The sequence below is a fragment of the Channa argus genome, chromosome 1 (genome assembly GCF_033026475.1).
Source record: "Channa argus isolate prfri chromosome 1, Channa argus male v1.0, whole genome shotgun sequence".
Lineage (NCBI taxonomy): Eukaryota > Metazoa > Chordata > Actinopteri > Anabantiformes > Channidae > Channa > Channa argus.
In genome coordinates, this window is record NC_090197.1 from 36,636,370 (window position 1) to 36,657,720 (window position 21,351).

General features: G+C 41.1%; 1 protein-coding gene across 49 annotated transcripts in view; it reads right to left on the minus strand.

Annotated features, from left to right (window-relative positions):
* The window catches only part of LOC137133411 (ankyrin-3-like), a 114,077-nt gene that overhangs the window by 7,062 nt on the left and 85,664 nt on the right, over positions 1-21,351 (minus strand). For 19 of the 49 annotated variants that reach the window (XM_067517045.1, XM_067517144.1, XM_067517020.1 and 16 more), the window contains 16 exons: positions 20,588-20,697; positions 19,673-19,705; positions 18,574-18,798; positions 18,155-18,309; positions 17,637-17,848; positions 17,176-17,383; positions 16,768-16,864; positions 15,439-15,667; positions 15,150-15,275; positions 14,633-14,755; positions 14,083-14,109; positions 12,752-12,833; positions 4,184-11,413; positions 3,243-3,317; positions 2,801-2,932; positions 2,231-2,374 (listed from right to left, as the gene is read on the minus strand). In XM_067517045.1, the coding sequence (XP_067373146.1) occupies positions 2,231-2,374; positions 2,801-2,932; positions 3,243-3,317; positions 4,184-11,413; positions 12,752-12,833; positions 14,083-14,109; positions 14,633-14,755; positions 15,150-15,275; positions 15,439-15,667; positions 16,768-16,864; positions 17,176-17,383; positions 17,637-17,848; positions 18,155-18,309; positions 18,574-18,798; positions 19,673-19,705; positions 20,588-20,697 (9,208 nt within the window). Of the gene's footprint in view, positions 1-2,230; positions 2,375-2,800; positions 2,933-3,242; positions 3,318-4,183; positions 11,414-12,751; positions 12,834-14,082; positions 14,110-14,632; positions 14,756-15,149; positions 15,276-15,438; positions 15,668-16,767; positions 16,865-17,175; positions 17,384-17,636; positions 17,849-18,154; positions 18,310-18,573; positions 18,799-19,672; positions 19,706-20,587; positions 20,698-21,351 lie in introns of those variants that run through there. The other 30 variants (XM_067517229.1, XM_067517167.1, XM_067517152.1 and 27 more) reach the window with 10 other exon arrangements.

Below are 21,351 nucleotides of genomic sequence, written 5' to 3' on the forward strand. Positions count from 1 at the left end.
GACATACACTGAAGCAAGCCACAAAAGAATAAATCACACACGAAAACAACACACACTCTAACAAATACATAGCATGACATGGAGAGTGGCAAAGAGGTTCAGATGCAAAGCATGTATCCTGTCAACCTCTAGCTGAGATTGTGATATGTTAGCAGGTCCTATATATTGACAGTAATATATTGCATCTTTATAAATATGCAGTAGAATGTAATAAATACATTCAGTACATTTTTTGTTGATTATAAAAGCAATTTCTTGTTTATCAGTTGTCAAGTAAGACAGTGAAAGTGGAACACATTAGTATCAGGCCAGATTAATAATGTAGTGTGTGATTTGACGACTGTAAGACTTTCATATTTGCCAGGGTATTCTGTTACATGCTTACATAAGACTGCTGACAGATGAGAGATGGGACAAGGGTGGGCAAGAAGAATAAAAAAGGAAAGAGCATGTTAAATTAATATTTCCATTGTCGAAGGATCAATGCAGGTTTGAGTAGAAGATGGAGAGATGGAGGGAGCACAAGTACACTGACAAGCAGGACAGGGAGACAGAGAGCGTAGAGGAGGGGATGAAGCACTGGGACTAGGACAATGTGACCCTGATGGAGAGATGGGAGGGAAAGTAGACAAGGAGAGGGGAGAGACAGGGCGGCAATAAGAGGTGAGCTCTTTCACCAAAGAATCTTTGCTGGGAGAGGTCGTGACAGAAGACAAGGCCCTGCCTGAGGGCGATGAAGACATGGGTAAAACTGGTAAGGTAATATCTTCAGATGAAGGTAACAGAGTAATGCAGGTAGGTGTTATTGTGTGTTCAGAAGGGGCAGTAGTATGACAGGGCAGCTCAGGGGTATATTGGGACAGAGTGAGAGAAGAGGTTGATGGATCTGAAGGTTGTGGAGCATTTGGAGATGGCATGGTAAATGTGGGAGAGGATGGGACAGAGGTGGGTGAGGACACAGAGTTAGCAGCCGGTGAAGAAGGTATAGGTGAGGTGATGAGGGGGATGGGTGATGATGGGTGGGGTGAGAAAGGTAAGGTAAGAGATTGACAAGGGTCAGCTGGGGGGTACAGAGAAAGGAGACATGGGGGAGGAGAAAATAGAAACTTCAGCGATGGTGGTTCAAATGGCACTGGAGGTGCTAAATCATTGAGTGAGATGGAGGACTCATAACTTGGAGAACGACGTAGAGAAAAGGGATGACAGTGAGCCACTGTGGCAGGAATGAGGGGAGTTGGTGGGGGTGTTGGTGTTGGCGTTGGAAAGAACGGGCAGGGGGTTTGCAGGATGAAAGCAGACACATTGCTTTTAGGAGTTAAGGGGATAATTATGCAAACTATGGGAAATGAATAAGGCAAGATACATACAGTAGAGATAAAATGAGCAAAAAGAAAATAGGAAAAAGGACAAAAACATATTAAAATGCTATAAATGTTAAAAATGCTTAAACAACAATAAATGAATAATAGGACTAATGGGTATGCAAGGGATATGAGAGGAAGGCATGTCAGGGTATGGATGAGAGGACAAGTGGACATCAGCAACAAATGACTATTAACTTGTTAAGAGTTGTTATGTGCTGTTATACGCAACTAATACAGCAGTGGGAGGTAATGGCAGGCATGAAAAACAGGAGAAGGAGGAGGCAGTCTGGTTTCACAGAGGACGAGATTCTCTCATCTATCCAAGGAAGGCTCAGAGAAACTGGAGGAGAACTAGGAGAACTCAACTAAATTAATAGGAAAAAGCAGACTCTAAAAGGTAATATTATTTCTAATGAAGAGACAATTGAAAAACATTTAAAGCAGTATGTAGTCTGCAACATGCATTTAAAATGGGATTTTAACAGTATATACTGCATATTTGTGACAACTGGATATACTATTGTACTTGTATTGTATTGTAGAAGAGAGTTCAAGCAGACAATAATCGGATTTTGTTAAATTGGTGGTTAATTCAACAATTAAAAACATGTTTAAGAGTGAAATTTATTGTATAACACCACCACTGTTTAATGATAATGGCAACAATGTAATGTAAGAGATGGAACTCAGCAGACATTATCTGAAAATTGCATGTGGGCAATTGTAGAAACCAGTTGTCCAAACAAAATCCAAATCTGATTTCTCAAGAGATTTGCGGTAAGACAGTACATACATGATCCATGCACTGGCAACAAAAAAGGTAGCAGGGAGAGGTAAGAGGTCAGCTAGACAGAGCTAAACTTTACCATCAGCCTGATCCCGGAAAACAGCGTTATCATCGGCAAAACATCTCGTGCCTGAAATGTTACCATAGTCAAATATTGGGCCTTCCAGTAAAGTCACAATATCCATCCGATTGACTTTGGTCAGCACTGCAGTTAAGGCATCCGCTGTGGAATAATATCAGATGACAAAGTTTTTATGAAATCACCTGACTAATGAAGAATCAATGTCTGTCAATGAACAAAACTACTTATACCAATGTTTTACTAATGGAAACAACACAAATAAAAACACATATGATTATTAACACTAGAAAAAATAAATTCACATAAGCATCTTGTCTAGACAGGTGCATGGAGATTTCAGAAGAGGTGAGAGAGCAACTGAGGAGGTTAGACAGAAGGAGTGACAAAGAATGTAACTACAATGGATGACGCAGATGCTTAGGAAAAAAAAAGGTAATTTGATAGTCATTAATAGTTTTTTTTTTGTTTAAATTAAATGCAGAAAAACTGAAACACAAGGACAAATAAAGTTATATGGAGGAGAAACAGAAACAACACACATTTTTCAGTATATAAAATCAATCTTACTTGTGGCATTTTTCCCTTCCCGACTGACCCATTTCTTGAGCAGCATGAAACTCTGTGCTGTCAGAGAGTTTGGGTTCTCTAGTCTGATGTGGTTGATCTCATCTACTGTGAAGTTCATCTCCCGTGCCAACTCTGTTATGTGACGGAAACAGCAATTTAGACATAGATAATTGCCAAGCTTAAATATAGCCTAGTAAATATATGCATTTAAAATGGTATCAATCTATAGAAAGAATTACTACTTGATTGTGCTTTAAATATCTTTAGCTAGTCCCATTCCCATTCGGGGCTGTTATTGTAACAACATGCCCCAGATCCTTTGTAAGATTTTGAGTTAGCCTGAAGATGGCAGTAAATAACAGGGTTTAAAGCTGAGAGGGCTAAAGAATTAAAGGAATGTGGAGAGTGACTGTGAGAAAGAGCAATGCAGAATACATCTCACCTGTCCAACTGAGTCCCAGGTGATCTGCAACGATCGCCATCCGCAAGTCTGTTCGCTCACAGGGACTTTGGGGACCTGGTAAGTTCAAAGACAATGACTAATTAATGCAACTCATGTTCTTTTTCCCCTATCCATCAATGTAAGAGAAATTAAATGTACATAATTTTCCTTTTCTGGCCATTTTTACATTAGGATTAACAATATTAATTAAAGTGTGTTAAATATATTTTCATTACACTGGTTAATATATTATGCTAATATAACTGTGATTATTTCCGGAGGATGGCAAGAAAAGGATACTTTACACTGGAGACATTATGGGCAACTGAAATATGTTCGTAGAGTAAGTGGTGGTCTGTGACTGTTTGTGGCATGTATCCTCTAGGCAGGCAGTAACTTTCATGAGAACCACACAAAACAAAGCACACTATGACTCTCAACAGACTCAGTTCTACAAATCTAGTGTGGAAAAGTATGTTAGAATCTAAAATGTCCACATGCGTTTTGTGTGTTCTTTACCAACACTAGTTAGTTTAAATGACAACTGCATGTAAAATTCAGTAAGAAGAAACTACTACAAGAATTCAGTAGCCACACTGCACAGACAGACAGAAAACTCAAGGGGTTGCCAAACAAGGGATGGTTGTGCCAGTGGAGCAGTCACTACTACTGGCATGCTCACGCTACCATACAAGGGCTAAAAAGGATTGAAAGAGGGGAAGAGAGGAAAGATAATCTTGCAACAAGAACAATACAGTACACAGTACATCAATGACAAAAAACAAAAATTAAATGACAGCTACTGTTCTGAAGAGAATATGTAAACACGCCACAGGCATTCCGGTCAATCCATTAAACGATCACAACGATGTCATGCAACTAAAAGTGAAATATATAAATATATAGATGTAATTTAAACATAGTGTGAAAGTTTTACAAACTAGGCTTGATCTCCGCGATGGGAGGCGTTCGAGACCCTGTGAGTCCCTGACTGCCCTCCTTCCCACCAGTCCGCCTACTCCTCCTGCTCCTCTCACTGCCGGAGGCCCTGTCCGTCGTCGCCACCTTTGCCCTTACGGACGCTGCCCCGGCCTCAGCCCTCGAACCTCTACCAGACCTGGATGAGCGGGAGGGCTGGGAGGGCTGGGAAGGCTGGGAGGCGTCCGACAGAGAGGTGCTCCGGGAGGTGCTGTCTTCCTCCGACTGCTCTGTCTGCGTCTTTTTCTCCTCGTCTGACAGGCGGTCCACCAACTTTTGCGTCTCCCCACTAATGCCTTTAAAGTATTCAATGGTGCGCTTACAAACTTCACTTGGGTTTTCCTGTCTAAATACTCCCTCGTTTGGGACATGGCTGACCTGATGCCTGTCCTTCAGTGGTAGTCTTGAGGGCAACTGAATGGCTGCTCTCTCTGTTTCCAAGGCCCTTGTTTGTTGTGAGGTAACCCGAGCTGAAACAACTGAGCTAGCTGTGGCAACAGGGCCACTCTTTTTAACATCCTTGATTGGTATTCTAGACCTGGGCTCTACTTTGGCTATGGCTGGCTCTCCTCTTTTCCTGACCTCAACTTTCACTGCTTGTTTGGGTTTCTGTTTGCCTATGGCTGTTCCCTGCGTGTGAAATGACCATCCTGATGCTTTGACCGGAAGCCTCGACTTGGGTTGCTTAATTTCACTTTCTTTAACTGTTTCAATTTTCTGCTCCTCTACTTTAATATTGCTGTGTACATCCACTCCCTCTTCTATATCCCTACAGCTCAGTGTTTCTATCCTGCTAGCTTTTTGAAGAGTGGGTTCAGAGGAGGACTGCAAATTAAACACCACACTACCACACTGAATGTAGTTGGCCTGGACACTGGAGGACTCCAGGTTATTATTGTTGTTGCAGTTTTCCAACGGGTAATCTCTTCTCTCTAACTTAAGCTCAACGTGCTTGGTAGACTGACTCTCTGTACATTGACCCTCTATGCTTATATATTCTGGCACCATTTGACCCTCTGAAATCTCAGCTTTACAATCACTGAGATCAGCTGAGTCTTTTTTTACAGTTATGGAGGCAGCTATGCCCATTTTAATAGGAGTGCGTAATTTGGGATCAACCTTAGAGGCTGTGATTGTGCATGAGGAAGCAGTCTCGGCTATGGCTTCACAGGTGGGGACATCAGTACTGACATAGCCAGTGTCACTGCCAGACAGTGCAGGGCTGCATTTTGCGGCCGATGCTGCTGGTGTTGGTGTAGTGCTGCTGTCTGTGGTTGTATCTATAACCTTCACCTTCCCATCTACCGTGGCCCTCTCCCCTGGGGAAATTACCCCCAGGACCTTGCCCCCTCTCCCCTTTTCCCCTGTTTTAGGGTCAGAGGAATGCTCACCAATCTGGAAAAACTGAAGCCTCTCTTCAACAAAGTCCCGCTTGCTCATGTCAATAGCACCACTGCGGGTCATCTCAAACATCTTTCCTTCGTGGAAAGGGAAGGGGTTAGGCTCACTAGTCGGCGTGCTCTCATCAGTTGGTGTTCGAGCAGGGGTTGTGTCAGGTGTTGTAGCCTGTGATTTGTCCTCCACAGATAAACCAAAGGGCTTGGGGTCATCCTCTTTTGTTCTGGACTCAAAAACCCCCTCATTATCACCCGCTTTAGTGGACCAGGGATCAAAGTCCAGGCCTTTGGTAGCAACAGTTTTAAAGGTTGAGTTCAGTTCTTCTTCAAGTTGGTAGCCAAAATAGTTTTCTCCAAAGCCCTGTCTATCTGGATGTCTTCCTTCAAGAGTATAATCTTTTTCATCTCCACTATTTTTCATTGAAGATGTGCTGATTTTATTATTTGCATTATCCCCTCCATCCTCACATTTCTCTTCCTCAATAACTTCAAGCTTAGACTGATTAAATGAGCGGTCAGTTGTTTTTCCATCATTAGACAGACTTGACGTTTTAGGGTCTTCGCTCAAACCATCATCCTCATCCTGAAGATCATACCCATCTAAAGAGTCTATTTCAGTTGCATCTGTGTCATGAGAGAATTCAGCAGTGGTTGCTATTGAGCAGTCAGTGATTGACTGGTCATTGCCATTTTGTTCAAAGTCAGCGTCCTCCCCCTTTACTACACCATTAATCCCAGACTCTATATTATTTCCATTTTTCTCTCTTTTCTGTTTAGGACGTTTGTCACCCTCCTCTTTCATTTTAAATGTGTACTTTTTGACAGGGATCGGATGGAAGACAGACTCATCATCACTAGAGTCGCTGTCATCGGCTCCAGGGAGAATAGGGGATGGGGGCTGGACCCGGATGATTGGCTCAGCCAAGAGATGCCTATCATGCTCCTCCTGAAGGTTCACCTCTATCATCTCCGTCTCTGCCCCAGAAGAAACACATGATCCCGTTTTCGCAGGGTCAGAGTGCTCTGCTTCTAAAGGAGGAGGAGGTGGAAACTCTATATAGGCCACTCTTTTCTCTTTGGACTTCTGTCTCTCTGGATCCAATTTCTTACTGTAATTTTCATAAGAAGCTTGCTTAGATTTTTCCTTTGGGGGCTCCTTATGGATGATTGTCTTTCCTTCTTCCTCTTCAGACTCTTCCGGGATAGGGCTGGGCATGCTAGTCATGAAGCCTATCACAGAGTCTGGTGTTCTTGAGGTCAGACTCACTTCCTCTGAGGTAGGGGTTTCAGGAGTAACAGGACTTTTTCCAGAGCTGTCCATGAAAGTCACTTGTTCTAGAGTATCATCTTCTGGACTTCCTTGAGGAGATGGAGACTGCTTTTGTTTGACAGTGTAAAATGCACCCCTAGTCTCATGCACTGTCCTACTCTCATGGCTTACAATTTTTTTGTATGTTCCTAGCTGTCCTGAGGCTGTTTCTTTCTCATACTGCTTACCTACTTGGATGCTAACATACACAGGTAAGGGTTTAATGTCTTTAAAACCCTCTGTGACAACTACAGGAGTTACCTGATCCAAATACTCTACTTGGTCACTATCAACACCATTACACACTACATTCGACTGGCTACTGTCTGATGAATCTGTGGATTTGCCTACTGATGATCCACGAGTAGACTTGTTAGATTCAGAGCTACTGTGTAACCGACTCCTAGCTAAGGTAGGTATATGAGTCCCTGTCCTTTCATATGGTTCAACAGAGGCATCTAATTTTAAAGAGGTGGATTTGGAATTTTCTGAAAAATTAGATGGCTTTCTTACAGGAATTTGTGATTCCGAGTTTTTTTTTAGACCATCATTGCCACTTGGACTTTCTCGAACAACAAATTCTGTGTAGATAATTTTCTTGGTTGTCTCTTGTCTTTGGGAATCGCTAGTATTGCCTTCTTTTATAGAGTCATGAATTAAAGAATGAGATAGTTTGGGAGATTGGGGTTTATAACTTCCATATCCTTGGCTGTCCCAATTCTTGAATAACCTTTTCTCCTCCTGGTCTTTTCCACTGGTTTCATGCTTGGGTGAGAATTTATTTGATTCACTATCCTGACATCTTCTCTGGTTTCCAGGACTGTCAGGTGTTTTTGGAATATTTGAACCACCAAACATCTGATATACAGGTAGTTTACTTTCTTGGAGTTTCCTGATAGGAGGATTTGAATTTTGGCCAGCATGAGCACTCCTATCTTGTCTTTGTGCCTCTTGCTCAAACTTTAGTCTTACTGCACTGACTTTGGAGGAGGATATTTGAAAAGGTTTAGGACTTTCACCTTTAGAGTCCTCTTGTTTTCTTAGATCTGTATCACTGAACTGTAGCAACACTCTCCTCTCTGGGCTGCTAGGCAAGCTGGCACATTTCCTCTCACTGGAGCTGAACCTATCTCTAAGCCTCTCTCTGTTCCACTCTTCCCCACTACCCCCATTTCTGTAAGCTGACCTCTCTGGACTACTATGTGTAGAACTTGGCCCTGAACGTGATTCTCTGAAGTCTGGTCTGCGAGATTTCTTCTCTGGAGAAGATAGTTCGTCGTTTAGCTGTTCTGTTTTATCACGAAAGAATTGAGATACCTCACTGAGTTTTTCCTCTGCCTCCTTTACAGTTCTGTCAACTCTGTCCTCATACATAGGTTGTCCACTGTCTTTGCTCTGTGTGTCATCTGGCATGCGCATCCAAACAGACTGCTTTGGGCTACCAGGCTCAGATGAATACTGTAAAAGTGTCAGTTTGTCAAAATTATCATCAACATTGACCATTCTTCCAGATTTGTCAAACACATTTCGCGACGATCTAAAGACATACTCTGTCCTTGGTCCTACTGATCTACCCTCACTGTGACTGCTTCTGTCTGGTGAGTGGAAGTGAGATCTATCTCTTAGATATTCCTCTGTGTCAGAATGAGACTGGTCAAGTTTCTCAGAGAGTAGCATCTTCTCTGCAAAATTATAAGATTCTCCCCTCAGGTCTGATGATTCATCCTCATTGTACTCTACAGATTGCTGGCTAAGGAGCTTTAGTGTTTTGTAAGAGTCATCTGCCATTAGCTGGGCTGAACTGGGGCGACTATCTTCCTCCTGTGACATGGGTGTGTTCACTCGAGGGGAGTCAAGGTATACTGGCAGTGATTCCTCAGCATCCTCCTCTTCCTGTCTATTTCCTGGGTAGTAATACATTTCCTTATCTGCATGATTTTTTGTCTCTCTGATGATGACCTCTGTTGGTTCTGTTTTATTGCCCTTTTCAATGTGAACCTCAATTATTCTTTCAATCTTAGGTTTGGAGGTAATGTCCTCTAGGATTCTTTGTGAGGTTTCGTCATTACCAGACTTGTGTTCAAACAATCCTGCCAGCTCTCTAGAAGGATCCTTGCCTGACTGAAAAGCCTTCATTATGTCATGCACAGACATGGTTTCCTCACACCTCTCTGTAGGTGTTTCTTTGCCAGGTGGTTTGTGGTACACCATCCTAGTGGTAGTAGTGATGTGTGTCTCCTCCTTCACCCTCATCCCTTTTCCCATTGGATCCTCATCAGGGCTGACTTTTATTGAATAGCTTTTATTCTGTTCTGGAGTCGATGTAGCTTGATTCAGATGCCCCTTAGAATCTGAATCAATATATCTGACAGGATGTGCATCCTCCATTGCAGGGTGTTTGCTATCCTCTGATGGCTCATAGCTCCTGATGACATGGACAACCTCAGTCCTAGTCTCCGTGATCACTGGGGGAACAGGGATATCCTGAAAAAGGGCCTTGGGGCCCATGCCTTCTGCACTCTGAGGGGCAGAGGGTGTCCGTTCACTCCTGGTCTCAAAGCCACTATCTGACAGTGGACTTTTGTCTTGTTCATGTGAAATATCGTCTGGGGATTCTAGCATAGCGTCTGCTCCAAAAAGGGCATCTGCTACTTTACTGTTTTCTTTGTCTGAAGGTGAGGAGCGCATGTTTGTTGGAGGCATTTTAAGTTTATGCTCCTGAACTGCTATGGTGGGCTTTAGGACACGTTTCTGCTTCTCCTTGCCCTCTCCTTCTCTTTTGCCCTCATCTGCTTTAGGCTTTGTGTCATGCAGTTTGGAGAAAGAGCTACTTCCAACATCATTGGCCAGGTAGTCAACCACTTTGGAGAGATTGAAATCTCTATCTGGTATTGTATTAGATTTGGCTTGAGTAACCACAGTCTCATATCTTGGTGGATAGCTCCAGTTGCTTGGTGGTTGTTCAACTTGGACTTTTGAGAAGTGTATATCATCCAAAGAATCTCTTGTCAGAGAAACCCTACCATCTTTCACAGCATCTTTAGTAAGGATTTCACTCACTTTTACCAAATCTTGCTTCACTTTCTCCACAATTCTGTATGGCTCCTCATCCTCTATCTTAGCTTCTTTGGGAGAATTGGAGTGAAATCCCTTATTGGTTGAGGAATTTGGGTCTGTCTGCAAAATGGCTGACATTCGTATCAAGTCCTCTTTCATTTCAGCAACATCTTTCAAAATCTCTTGGCTTGATGACAATGGTGACGTAGTGTTTGATTTTAGGCCAGCAGAAAAAAGAGGGGTTTTGACAGGGGAAAGAGTTCTGGCAAAAGAAGATTGCAACTGAGCATTCACCTCCATAGACACCGTCTTCCGTGGTGACAGAAGTGCAGCAGCTGACTTGGACACCTCAGGCAACTTTTTAAACTGGGGCTCAGGTAGCACATTAATAACAGAGTACACTGGAACAGTCATTGTAGTGGACGTCACAGCAGTGGTGGCATTTGTAGGAGTTCTTAGAGAGGCATAGAGGGAACTAGAAGCTGACGACCTAATGGACTGATATGAGGAGGAGGCAGAGGAGGACAAGGATTTCAAGGTGCCATAACCTGCAGAACAGGAATTTAATGTTTTTTCGACCTCATCAAAGGCTGCATTGACACTTGTAGTTGCAGCATTGGTGGTTGCTTGTATTCTCTCTTGCAGACTACTGGTAAGAAGAGAGGTTGGAGAGGAAGAGCGATACTGTGTAGGTGACACAGTGCCATTGATTAGAGCTGCAGCACTTGGAGAGGTGTTGGATTTAAGTGGTGACGAAAGAGAAGAAAACAGGTTTCTTGCAGGGCCAGTGACATCCGAAGCAAAGGAACGCACAGAGGAGAGACCTGGTACTGTTTTTATGGGTGAGGATGAAGATGCTGCACCCCCCATAACGGTCTTATATGGCAGCGGGGAACTGAACATCGTCAAAGAAGATTTTGGAGAGGTTGGTGGTGTCATGCCAATAGATGTTCTCTCAAGAAGAGCACTTCCTCCTCCAGAGACAGTTACAGGGGAGGTTCTAACAGGCATTGGTGCCAGTCCTTTCATAGATACAGGGTCTGGGGCACTTTTCCCTGGTGAGACCAGTGGACTGGGGTTTACCTGGACTGGGTATTGGATTTGCTGGACTACAGTTTTTATAGGAGAGGAGATGGATCTGTAAGACCGGATGGGAGAGGCCATGTCACTAACTGACTTAACAGAAGAGGCGGGTGATCCAGGGTTGATGGATTTGATAGGGGAGGCAGAGTTGATGGACCAAGCAGACTTTAATGGAGAGGCAGAGGGCGTGTTGGATGACGAACTGGAGAGGGAGCCAAACCCAGACTTGGCTTGGCCAGGGACGGCGACAGGAACAGGCGACCACGCCTGATAAGATCTCGTTGAAAAGACAGGTTTGTGAGTGTAGCTAGAAGGCTGTGTTCTCGGCGGGCTTCGATCAGTTGTTTCTTCAGCAATAAATTAAACCAAAACAATAAGTAAATCAACACAAAATGTAACACAAAATAATTTAAAATAAAACAAAGAAACCAGAAAGAGAAATTCGAGTCAGTCAGAAACCTCATTATTAACAACAGGAAGACAAAATTTTATATTTATAAAATGTAACAAAAGTCCTTAAACAGAAACCAGGATGGAATGTCATGAGATGGCCTAAAATCTGTGAATAAAAACAAAATACAGTACATTTGCTAAAAAGGGAGCATGTATAAAGACAATAAATGCTTAACATATGGTAGAGGTGACAAAAAATGATATAAAAAAAAACAAAAACTAACAAAAAAACCCCCACATATATACAATTCCATTGACTTTTGATGTGCTTGTTTTTGCCTCCGTGCAATAGTGCCTTTTATTGTACATAATTATATAGTGTGCTTATTCCTTCATTTGCTATATTTTCAATGCCAGAGATGACCCCACAAGTGTATACCATTAATTTAAAAAACAAAATCACTTTACTTGTTTGGTTGTGACTTAAAATATGAGGTTGCACTTTACAAAAAACTAAAACTACATCAGCCATTTATGCCAGTCTACCCTGCAGCTAAGCTGCTTTCAATGTTATCATAATTTCTAATGTAATATGTATGAATATATTTCAGATCTTTGTTAACAATGTTTTTTTCCATAAAATTCTTGAAAAGACAAGCCTACGGTGATAAAACAAAGTACAACAGTACCTCAGTATGAAAACTGTACCTAATATATATAATAGATGCATGTAAATGTACAGTATGTCAGTATTTTGTCATTTTTGTCAAAAATAAAATGCTTGCTCTAACATAATTTAAACATGTAGAAAATTCACTTAATGTAAAGTGCAACCTGTTACAACATTAAAATACACAGCCGCATCCTATCATAAAGCCAATATATGTGAAATGGCCACTAAAAGAATGAGAACAATTCAAAATAATATTTTTATTCAACATGAATTGAAACATTTTTTGTTGAAATGATAAATGACCAGACAGACATAGATTCCCAGTGTTTCCACAAATGCAAAATAATGTAACTGTTGAATCAGGGAGACTTTTTTCAACAAGAGATGGGAAGCAAAGCGTAACACACAGTAAACATGCAAATGTTTTAGTGAATGACAGCCACGTAAAGTATGTGTCCCATGAAGAGAATAAATGATTGATGAACAAGGTGTGTCAGGTAAATCCCTTTCAATATGAAACTTATATGAAAAAATGTACAGTGGATCTATAGGGACCTTTAAGCACTAAAACTAATTAAAATTAGATAAATTCCATGTAAAGAAAAAACAGAAAACTCACTCGCTGCTGGGTCGGTCAAATAGCTGTAGCGCTTACGCAAAGCTAAGGAGGCAAAGGTATGACGTCGCTCTGGTTTTTCATTCTGAAACAAACAAAAAAGAACAGAAGATGCTGTAACATAAAGAATATGGGTAAATGTGGTTTTAATCTATCAGAGTTTGATCTACACTAAATAACAGTGTTAACTGTTAAATGTTAATGTGTAGGATTATGCAGTGCATGGACACTGTCCCGTTTTAGTGAATCAGTTCATGCTATTAATACTGGCACAAGGAGGCACTGCAGATGTAGTTTCAGTCTTAATTAGAAAGTAATGTTCTTTCTCTGCACCTCTTCACTCACTGGATTTTTTGATGTCACTGTATCAGTTATAGTGAAACATATTCAGCCCAGTCTAAAATAAGTATGTTCATATTGGAGAGTTCAGCATTTCATGTACTAATGTCAACATCTGGTGCTAATACCGTTAATAGTAAGCAGAAAGTGGGCTGACATGGTGTCTGTACATCATGCCAGTGACTAGAGTTTATGTCAATAGAAGGTTTTGAATCCATGACAACAATCTTTTGCAAACTGTAAACATACTATGCTTTGGTAATCATACTTTAAATGCAATGTGTGGTTATGATTTGAATACTTGAATTTGAAAACATAATCTGGGTTCAATAATATGCCTGCTGAATTGTCCACTATTTAAGTTCTGTCTGCTAAGTGGGCTGATATTTTTATGTGTTGTAGAAGAAATATACTATCATTACTTATGATGGAAATACTCAAAAATAAGTTTTCATTGTTTTTACTACTACACTCTGAATGTTTTGCATGCAGCTGAAAGTGTTAGTATTTTCTGTTACACACAGGCCAAGAACAAGAGAGGAAAAGCGAAACCCTGAATACAACAGCAATAAGGTGGAGAAATCATAGGAGTTGAGTGTTCATCTTTAGCTGGCAATAGATACCATTGGCCTGTGTCAAACTTCCTATGAGTTAAGAGTAAGGATGGAGAAATGGTGATTTCCTGTTGAACGTGTATGAAAAAGAAGATAGAGATGAAAAACAAGCCGAGGCGTGGCACAGCAATTTCCACTGCTGGATTTGGGATGAGGACAACAATAAATCTTTGCTGAATAAAAAAACTGCCACTTTCACTCATGCACTACACATGGACTAAACTTCAACAATGGCATAGCTGTGTAAAATAAATGTGCAACTAGAAGCTTCTGTCACACACAGGTACTGTGCAGAGAAGAGTTTTGCGACACACATCACAAGCAAACAGAAGGGACGACAAAGAAGAAGCAGTTTCATGTGATGATGAAGAATCTTTTTACCTCATCATCAGGATCAGACTCCATATCCTGTGGTATTCCAAGATGCATTGCAGGAGAGGAGAGAGATGACACAATGGAGAGCAGGGACGTTATAGTGAGCGGAGAGGTGGAAATAATATTCAGGGGATGGAAATGGAGCAGCAAAAACAACAAAAGGCATCAGAAAAAGTCTATGGCATTAATAAGAAATAAACAGCAAAATAAGAAAAGCAAAAGCGAAGCAAGTTCCTTGTGATCATTCAACACCACAACAAACAAATGAGAAATCATTTTTTGCATAATTTGTTTGTACCCACAGGGAGCCAGCAAGAAGAACAAACAACAATGTGCATGTGAGGCTGCATGTGTACGTTGTGGGGTCCTATGACTGGCACATGGTTTAACACTAATAAAAGACACAAGTAGCAGGCAGTCATTCCTGAACCAAATGTATGTCAATGGCTCCTCTTGATCCCAGGACAACATTGCTTCATGTTTTCTAATTTAATTTACATGTAGATGATATGATATGGCCTAAAAGGATGTAGTGTTTAAACATTGTGGGTCCTACCTTCTTGTGGGTTGGCAGTGTGATATTCAAATTGCATATGGCAGTTTGTGGAAGGCCTTTAGTGGTTTTGGGCTCTCTCAGGAAAGACAGGCGGCCACATGGCTCCTGGCCCATATCTCTAATCTGTAGAAAACAGCACAAAGAGTACATCACGTTGAGTTTCACATAAACCTAAAACACAAGGTGTAAATATAATGCAGATAGTACAGGTCAAATTTATTTCATTTGTCAGGTGACATGCATGTCAGAAAACTCAAACAAATTTTGAGTTATTGTGCAAGTTTGATCTGTGTCACTTGATTTTGAACACTTTATTAAAATTTTCTGTTTAAATGTAATGCACCTGACACTGCAAAAGCAAATAATCAGTGCTATTAAATGCTGGTTAATTAGGATAGGATGATAATATCTGACATGTTATAATGACCAAATCACATTTACAGAGGAAACTAATTGAACATCATATACAGTAGATACTAAATGTAAGAGAGTGAGATAGGAGTGATAAATGTTATACCTTCACATTGAAAGGAAGTCTGTTTTCCTTGAAAGAGTAGAAGTTAAAGACCAACTGCTGGCCACTCTTGGTGAGAGGGGACAAGTTGCCATAGCAATCCACATGGATAGGCTTGCCCTCAAGAACCTGCAGACCAAATGTTTAGTATTACAGCTTGAACACATTATGCAGTTAAACCTAATGGTATTGCAGTTTATAACCTTCTCAGAACAAAGAACACAATATGTTCTTTAATACATTTTCTTACTATTCAAGAGTATTTGCAAGTTCACATGGGTATACAACTCACCTCAATATCTTTGCTCCGAGCCACTTCCTCAAAGTTCTCCTGCTGCTCAAGGGTTTTGTCCACCTTGTCATCTGTCATGCAGAAGCAGCGCAACCGAGCCTCAACAACATCGTTCATCTTGGCAAACACCACAAACTTGGCCAGGTACGGCACGCAGATCAGCTCCCGGTATAACTGAGACGCCAGACTCACCGTCTCAGGAATCTGGTGACAGTCTGCGAGCCAGAACCTGTGGATGAGAGATCAAAAGGCAGAGGAGAGGGAATTACAGATGTAGAAGTTTACCAAGTAAACAATTTACCAAATAGGAGGATTATTTACAACAAGCTTGAATGTTCGAAAAGTATACATTTCAATGAGCTGCAACAATGTGACATTGTACCTTTGAGAAAATGCACATGCAAATGAAATAAAACGCCTACTTTAATTATAAAGAGTGTCAGGAGTTGAAAAAAATACACTATTATTGACTTCACTAAACTGAGAAATTTAAGTCAGCCAATAACTCTTTTCGTGGATGTAATAAAAGGAAAAAGATTAATATACATGAATTCAAGAAAGAAAATTACTGTCCATATACACCACACGGCCCAAAAAAAGTCACTAACTGGATTTAACTAGCCTAACAGAAGTACTGCAGATATTAATATCTCTCAGGTGGCAACAAAACATGCAGGGTGACTGTGGCGTAGGATTTAGAGCAGTCGTCCACCAATCCCAGGGTTGTTGGCTCCTCCTGTCAAATGTCAAAGTGTCTATGAGCAAGACACTGAACCTCAATGTAGTTTCTCCCGGGGAGTATAGGTCAGCTGCTTAGCAGCTCCCCCATCGGTGTGTGACTGTGAGTACGAATGGGTAAATGAGAAGAAGTATAAAGCGCTTTGAGTACCAATTGGTACAAAAGCGCTATATAAGTGCAAACCATTTACATCATGTCCATACATGGATTGGCCACCATAGAGTCCAGACCTAAACCTCACTGAGAATATTTAAGATGTGCTGGAGAGGACTTTATGTGGTGGTCTGTCTCTCACATCATCATCCAAAATTAGTGTTACTCTGGATAGAAATGTTGCACAAGCTCATCGAAAGAATGGCCTGGGGAATGCGTGCTGTAATCAAAACTAGAGGTGGTCCATTAAAATATTAGTGTAATTAGACATGAGTATAAAATAAGTGTTTTGATTTATTAATTAACTATGGTATTCAAAATACTTTCATAATATCTGTATAATTTTTTCAACTGTGGTCTGCTGTGTATGTACTGTGTTTGTGCACAATGGGACACGGATACGTGTGTGTGTGTGTCTGTCTGTGTGTGTTTCTTACCTGGCCGACACATTTGTGGTGAAGGAGACGCAATCAGTTACAAAGGACAATGGTGTGGTCCCTGTGATGTCCTCCCACTGGGCAGGGGATGTCCCTCCTGTATGAAACAGGCCAAAAGATGAGCTCACTTCCTTTACAAACAGATGAGTAATTTTTTTTGTTTTTTCATAATTCCTATCCTTTTATCTTCTCAGGTCTTCATCCTTTCTCTTTTTACCAGTGACTTTTGCCATCAAAGTAGGCCTCACATGTCCACAGCTATTCAATTCAATGTGACTATGACTTTGCAGCCCTGTAATGTTAAAATACTTAGAAGTACAACTATGTCCAATCTAAGAATACAATGACAATGAATTAATTCAAAGTAAGCCTTTCAAAGACAGGATTGAGGTCTTGTGGCCTACATGCCTGTAATGCTGCAAAGGAGACGCAGGCAAGGTGCAGAGTCACCACGGTGGCCACTGGGATGGCCTTCTGCTGATCTAGGTGGAACAGGAATCGTCATAGTGATGGGCTTGTGGAACTTCCTCCTCCTGGGCTCTACAGTAACGATGGGACTAAAGGTAGCTCTGTTGCCAAGGACTGCCCTCACCATTTCATCTGGCACAGGCTGGGCCTAAACAAAAACAGTGGATGATAAAAAAGAGCAGCTCAATGTTGCCTTGTTGATTAAACTGGGATCTGTTCAGTTATATCTTATTTAAACTCTTGGTTTTAATAACTTTGCAAGGAATATCAAGGAAAATCATATATCCAACAAAAATAGGTCAGTTACAAATAAATAAACAAGTCAGTGGACCGTAATTGCTATAAAAAGCAGAGTCGGGAAACAAATTAATTTTGAGCTGATCCAAGGATTCCTGCTATACCTGCAGGCCAACTCGGATTCTCTTAGTGAGTGCCCCCTGTGGAAAAGAGGCCTGGACCATGGGCACAGTGCTGCTGGAGAGCACACCTCCATCAGGACCCATGTGGTTAGACTCCTGCTTGATCCGTGACACCACAGCAAAATACTGAGGGAAATCTCTGGTGACTATGCGGCAGATACGCTTTTTCTCCAACTCGGCAGGGCTGTCCAGCTCTGTAAAAAAAAGATATTACTTGATAACATTTAATAATGGTCTCTTTTTCCTGAGAAAGGATTTGAATATGCATTTAAATGTTAGGTACTAATATATTATCACCAACAAAAAGGACACTACATAGGCTAAACACCTTGAATAAAAAATAAATATGCCTGTGGAATGAAAATTAGATTTTCTAGGTCAGCAGCTGAGATATAGTCCTGGGTAATGTTGCACAGTGCTGAAGTTCACCTTCACCCATTCAGTCATGCCACTGTGGATCATTGCAGTCTTGTTGCTGTAAAAGATAACCTGCACTTTACCTTCATCCATCCCAGCAAGGAGGTCAGCAAGGTCGTCCGCTCTGGTATCAGACTGGTGCTCCTTCCATGTGTCACCGTTGTCACTCCTTAAAACAATTAGCTCCCTCTCTTTACCCCGCATGGAACCAAAGTGAGGGATCTCCACAATCACAGGGCTGAAAATGCACAATAAATAAGTCAGAGCAGAAAAGATGTTTGATGGAGAGAAGACTGGAGATCTTTCCACGGTGTGCAACACCTCCTAATGTCAGGTGGGATTGGCCCCAATCCCCTCTATAGTTAAGGAGTTTGAACTAGGAATGGATATACATGACACATTCTCTAAGTCTTGATATTTTAAGTAAATATTAGAAAATCTTGATTTGTTACTGAATAGAAAATTGTATCTAATAAGAATGAAGAAAGCCCTGGCATCCTACCCAAGGAACTGAGCACCAGCTGGTCCGACTTCAACCAGTCGGCTGACAAGGCCCTCTCCCTCCACCATGGGTGGGGGATAGGCCAATTTGTGCCTTTTTGCCAGGCGACAGGTGATGCGTGTGGGCGCTGTGCACTTTCTGGGAGGAATGATGATGCGCATGCCATTGTGGCGGCTGCCTCTCATGGAGCCACCCCGGGCATCCACCATGAAGCTGACCAAGAACCTGCAGGATGTAAGAAAACAAAGTTAGAGGTAGTAAGAAAACTCAGAGCAAGGTATACAGAAGCTATACCATGTACACAAGTAAAGACGACGATTCCCATGCTGTGATCACCGTACGCCCAAACAAAGTACGAGAAAAAGAGAAAAAACAAAAATAGGAAGAGCAAGAGACAGAACAGTAGAGAGAGGAAAAAGATGCTTTGAGTTCTGAAAGTTGGCAGTTTTCACCTTCACCTACCTCAATTTAGAACATCAAACACTGACTGAAACTAAACAGCGTGCTAATGAATTTACAGAAAGTTTAGTTTTAAGTTCTGAGGCTGAAGGTGAGATTGTTGCCAAAGATTCAGTTCTTCTAAAGCAGCATTCAGTGATCAAATATTAAACACCTCCACAGATGCTTCACCAGGATAGGGTTAATATAATTAATATGTAATGTTTCCCCATTCTCCAACATAAAACTATGTTTTGGTTTTACCATAATCCTTGATGTAATATTGTAATAAAAATGTTTTTGCACTTTTTATGATCAGTCCTTATGTATAAAGCCATTTGTGTATCTTTATATCTCTACATTTCTTATATATTGTATGTACTGTCAAACTGTTCCTGTTGTTGTTTGTTTTATTTTATTATGCACTGTGAGAATGTGAGAGATGACACATCAATGAAAGGCTCCCAAAAATGTTGATAACACAGTTCTAATGTCTAGTAAGTGCAAATGAAACACCAGACCACACACATGAGACAAGCACAGACTGGAGGAGAAGAAGAGGCAAAAAAGAGAGAGTGACGAGATGACAGGGGGACACAGATGGAGGAGTGAGTGGCATCACTGCGGCATCATGAATGAAAGCAGTGAACTCAGATATCACCTGGAGTCATACTGAGGGAGCGGGGAGGAGAAGCTGCAAAATAAACACATGGAGACAATGCAGGAGGCAAACCCCCAGAACCAAGTTTTAGTATCATAAGTTTCACAACCACTTATGGGATCTGTAGTGACTACTGAAGATGATGAACAATAAAAAAACTACATGATTAACAAATAAGGGAAAACAAAAAAAAGCATATACCATAGAGAGAACAAAACAAGATGACAATGAAACAGTATATAAATACAAAGACAAACAAAAAACATGTAATAATGACTCAAACATTGAAATAAAGACCAAAATTAGACATGACAGATCCCGGTATTTCATTTCTAAACCATACACTAAAAAAATTAGGCCTTAAATTCTGTGCTAAGGCAGCACTGTTTATGTAGCAGACCTAACATTTTTAAATGTCATATATTCAAAGTATGTAAATGACACAAAGGCCAGTTCTTATCAGTTTATCCAAATGAAAGACATAGGCTGGGTACCATGAGCTCACACAGAGCCTGTACTTTGTTTCTGCAATGACAGAAACAGAGCATGTCAGTGAATATGGGGGTGACTTGTGGACCATGTCTCTAGATTTACTGTATGGCATGAAGGCGTAGAAGATGAACTTTTTTTTTTTTGTTGCTGTAATGTAATATGTACAGGAGTTGCACTGCAGAAATCCCACAGCTCTGCACCTTGTCCACATCAGTGCTGCATGGTTTGCTGAATATTGACTCTTACGGGGATGAAGCCAATACAAAAATGTTCTGCAGTAGGCATACACTATAAATGTGCGAATTTTGCAATAGTTTTATTGGTGTACACATAGTTTATGTGCCTGTATTTACACAATGGGCTTGTGTACATGTATATGTGCATTTGAGTACAAATTAGATGAGACAGTACAGCTGTTCTTACCCAGAGTGAATGGGGCTGGACACAGTGTTGTGGCTGTGGTCCATGGTATCTGGAGTCCAGCTGTATCGCCGCATACACTCAGAGCTGTAGTCTCTGGTCACAGCCAGGTGCTGGAAAAAGAGTATCCGAATGAGAAGAGGAGGAGATTATACAAAGAAACATTTAAGCACAGGAGAAAGGCAGACATACATTGTGGTGAAAAGAAAGAGAAACATGAACAAGACGAGAGAAGAACAAGTATGATGAAGAGGACAGGGGTCTGGATGGAGACGATAGGAAAGATTGGTAGCGTATAAATCATTGAGAAAAACTGAATAAAGGACTTAAAAAAAACAGTGAATGGGCGGAAAATATGTAGAGACCCAATAATTAATCACCGCACTACTGTAACAGTCACAAATGATCCTCCCTTGTTTTAGACCCCAACTGGTCAAGGCAGATGGCCGCCCACCCTGAGCCTGGTTTTGCTGAAGGGTTCTTCCGTTAAAAGGAAGTGTTTCCTCCCCACTGTTGCCTAGGGCTTGCTTAAGGGGGATTTGTTGGGTCCTCCCTATAAATCTTTATAGTCTTGACTTTATTCTGTAAAGTGCATTAAGATGACTTTGTTGTGAATTGGTGCTATATAAATAAAGTTGAATTGAATTGAATTGAAACATTGTTAAAATGGACCAATTAGCTGATAACAACAACAGCTTTCTCGTATTCCCTTATTCCAAGAAAATCTGTTATAGTTATCCACAGTCTCACGACAGCCATGACAAAAT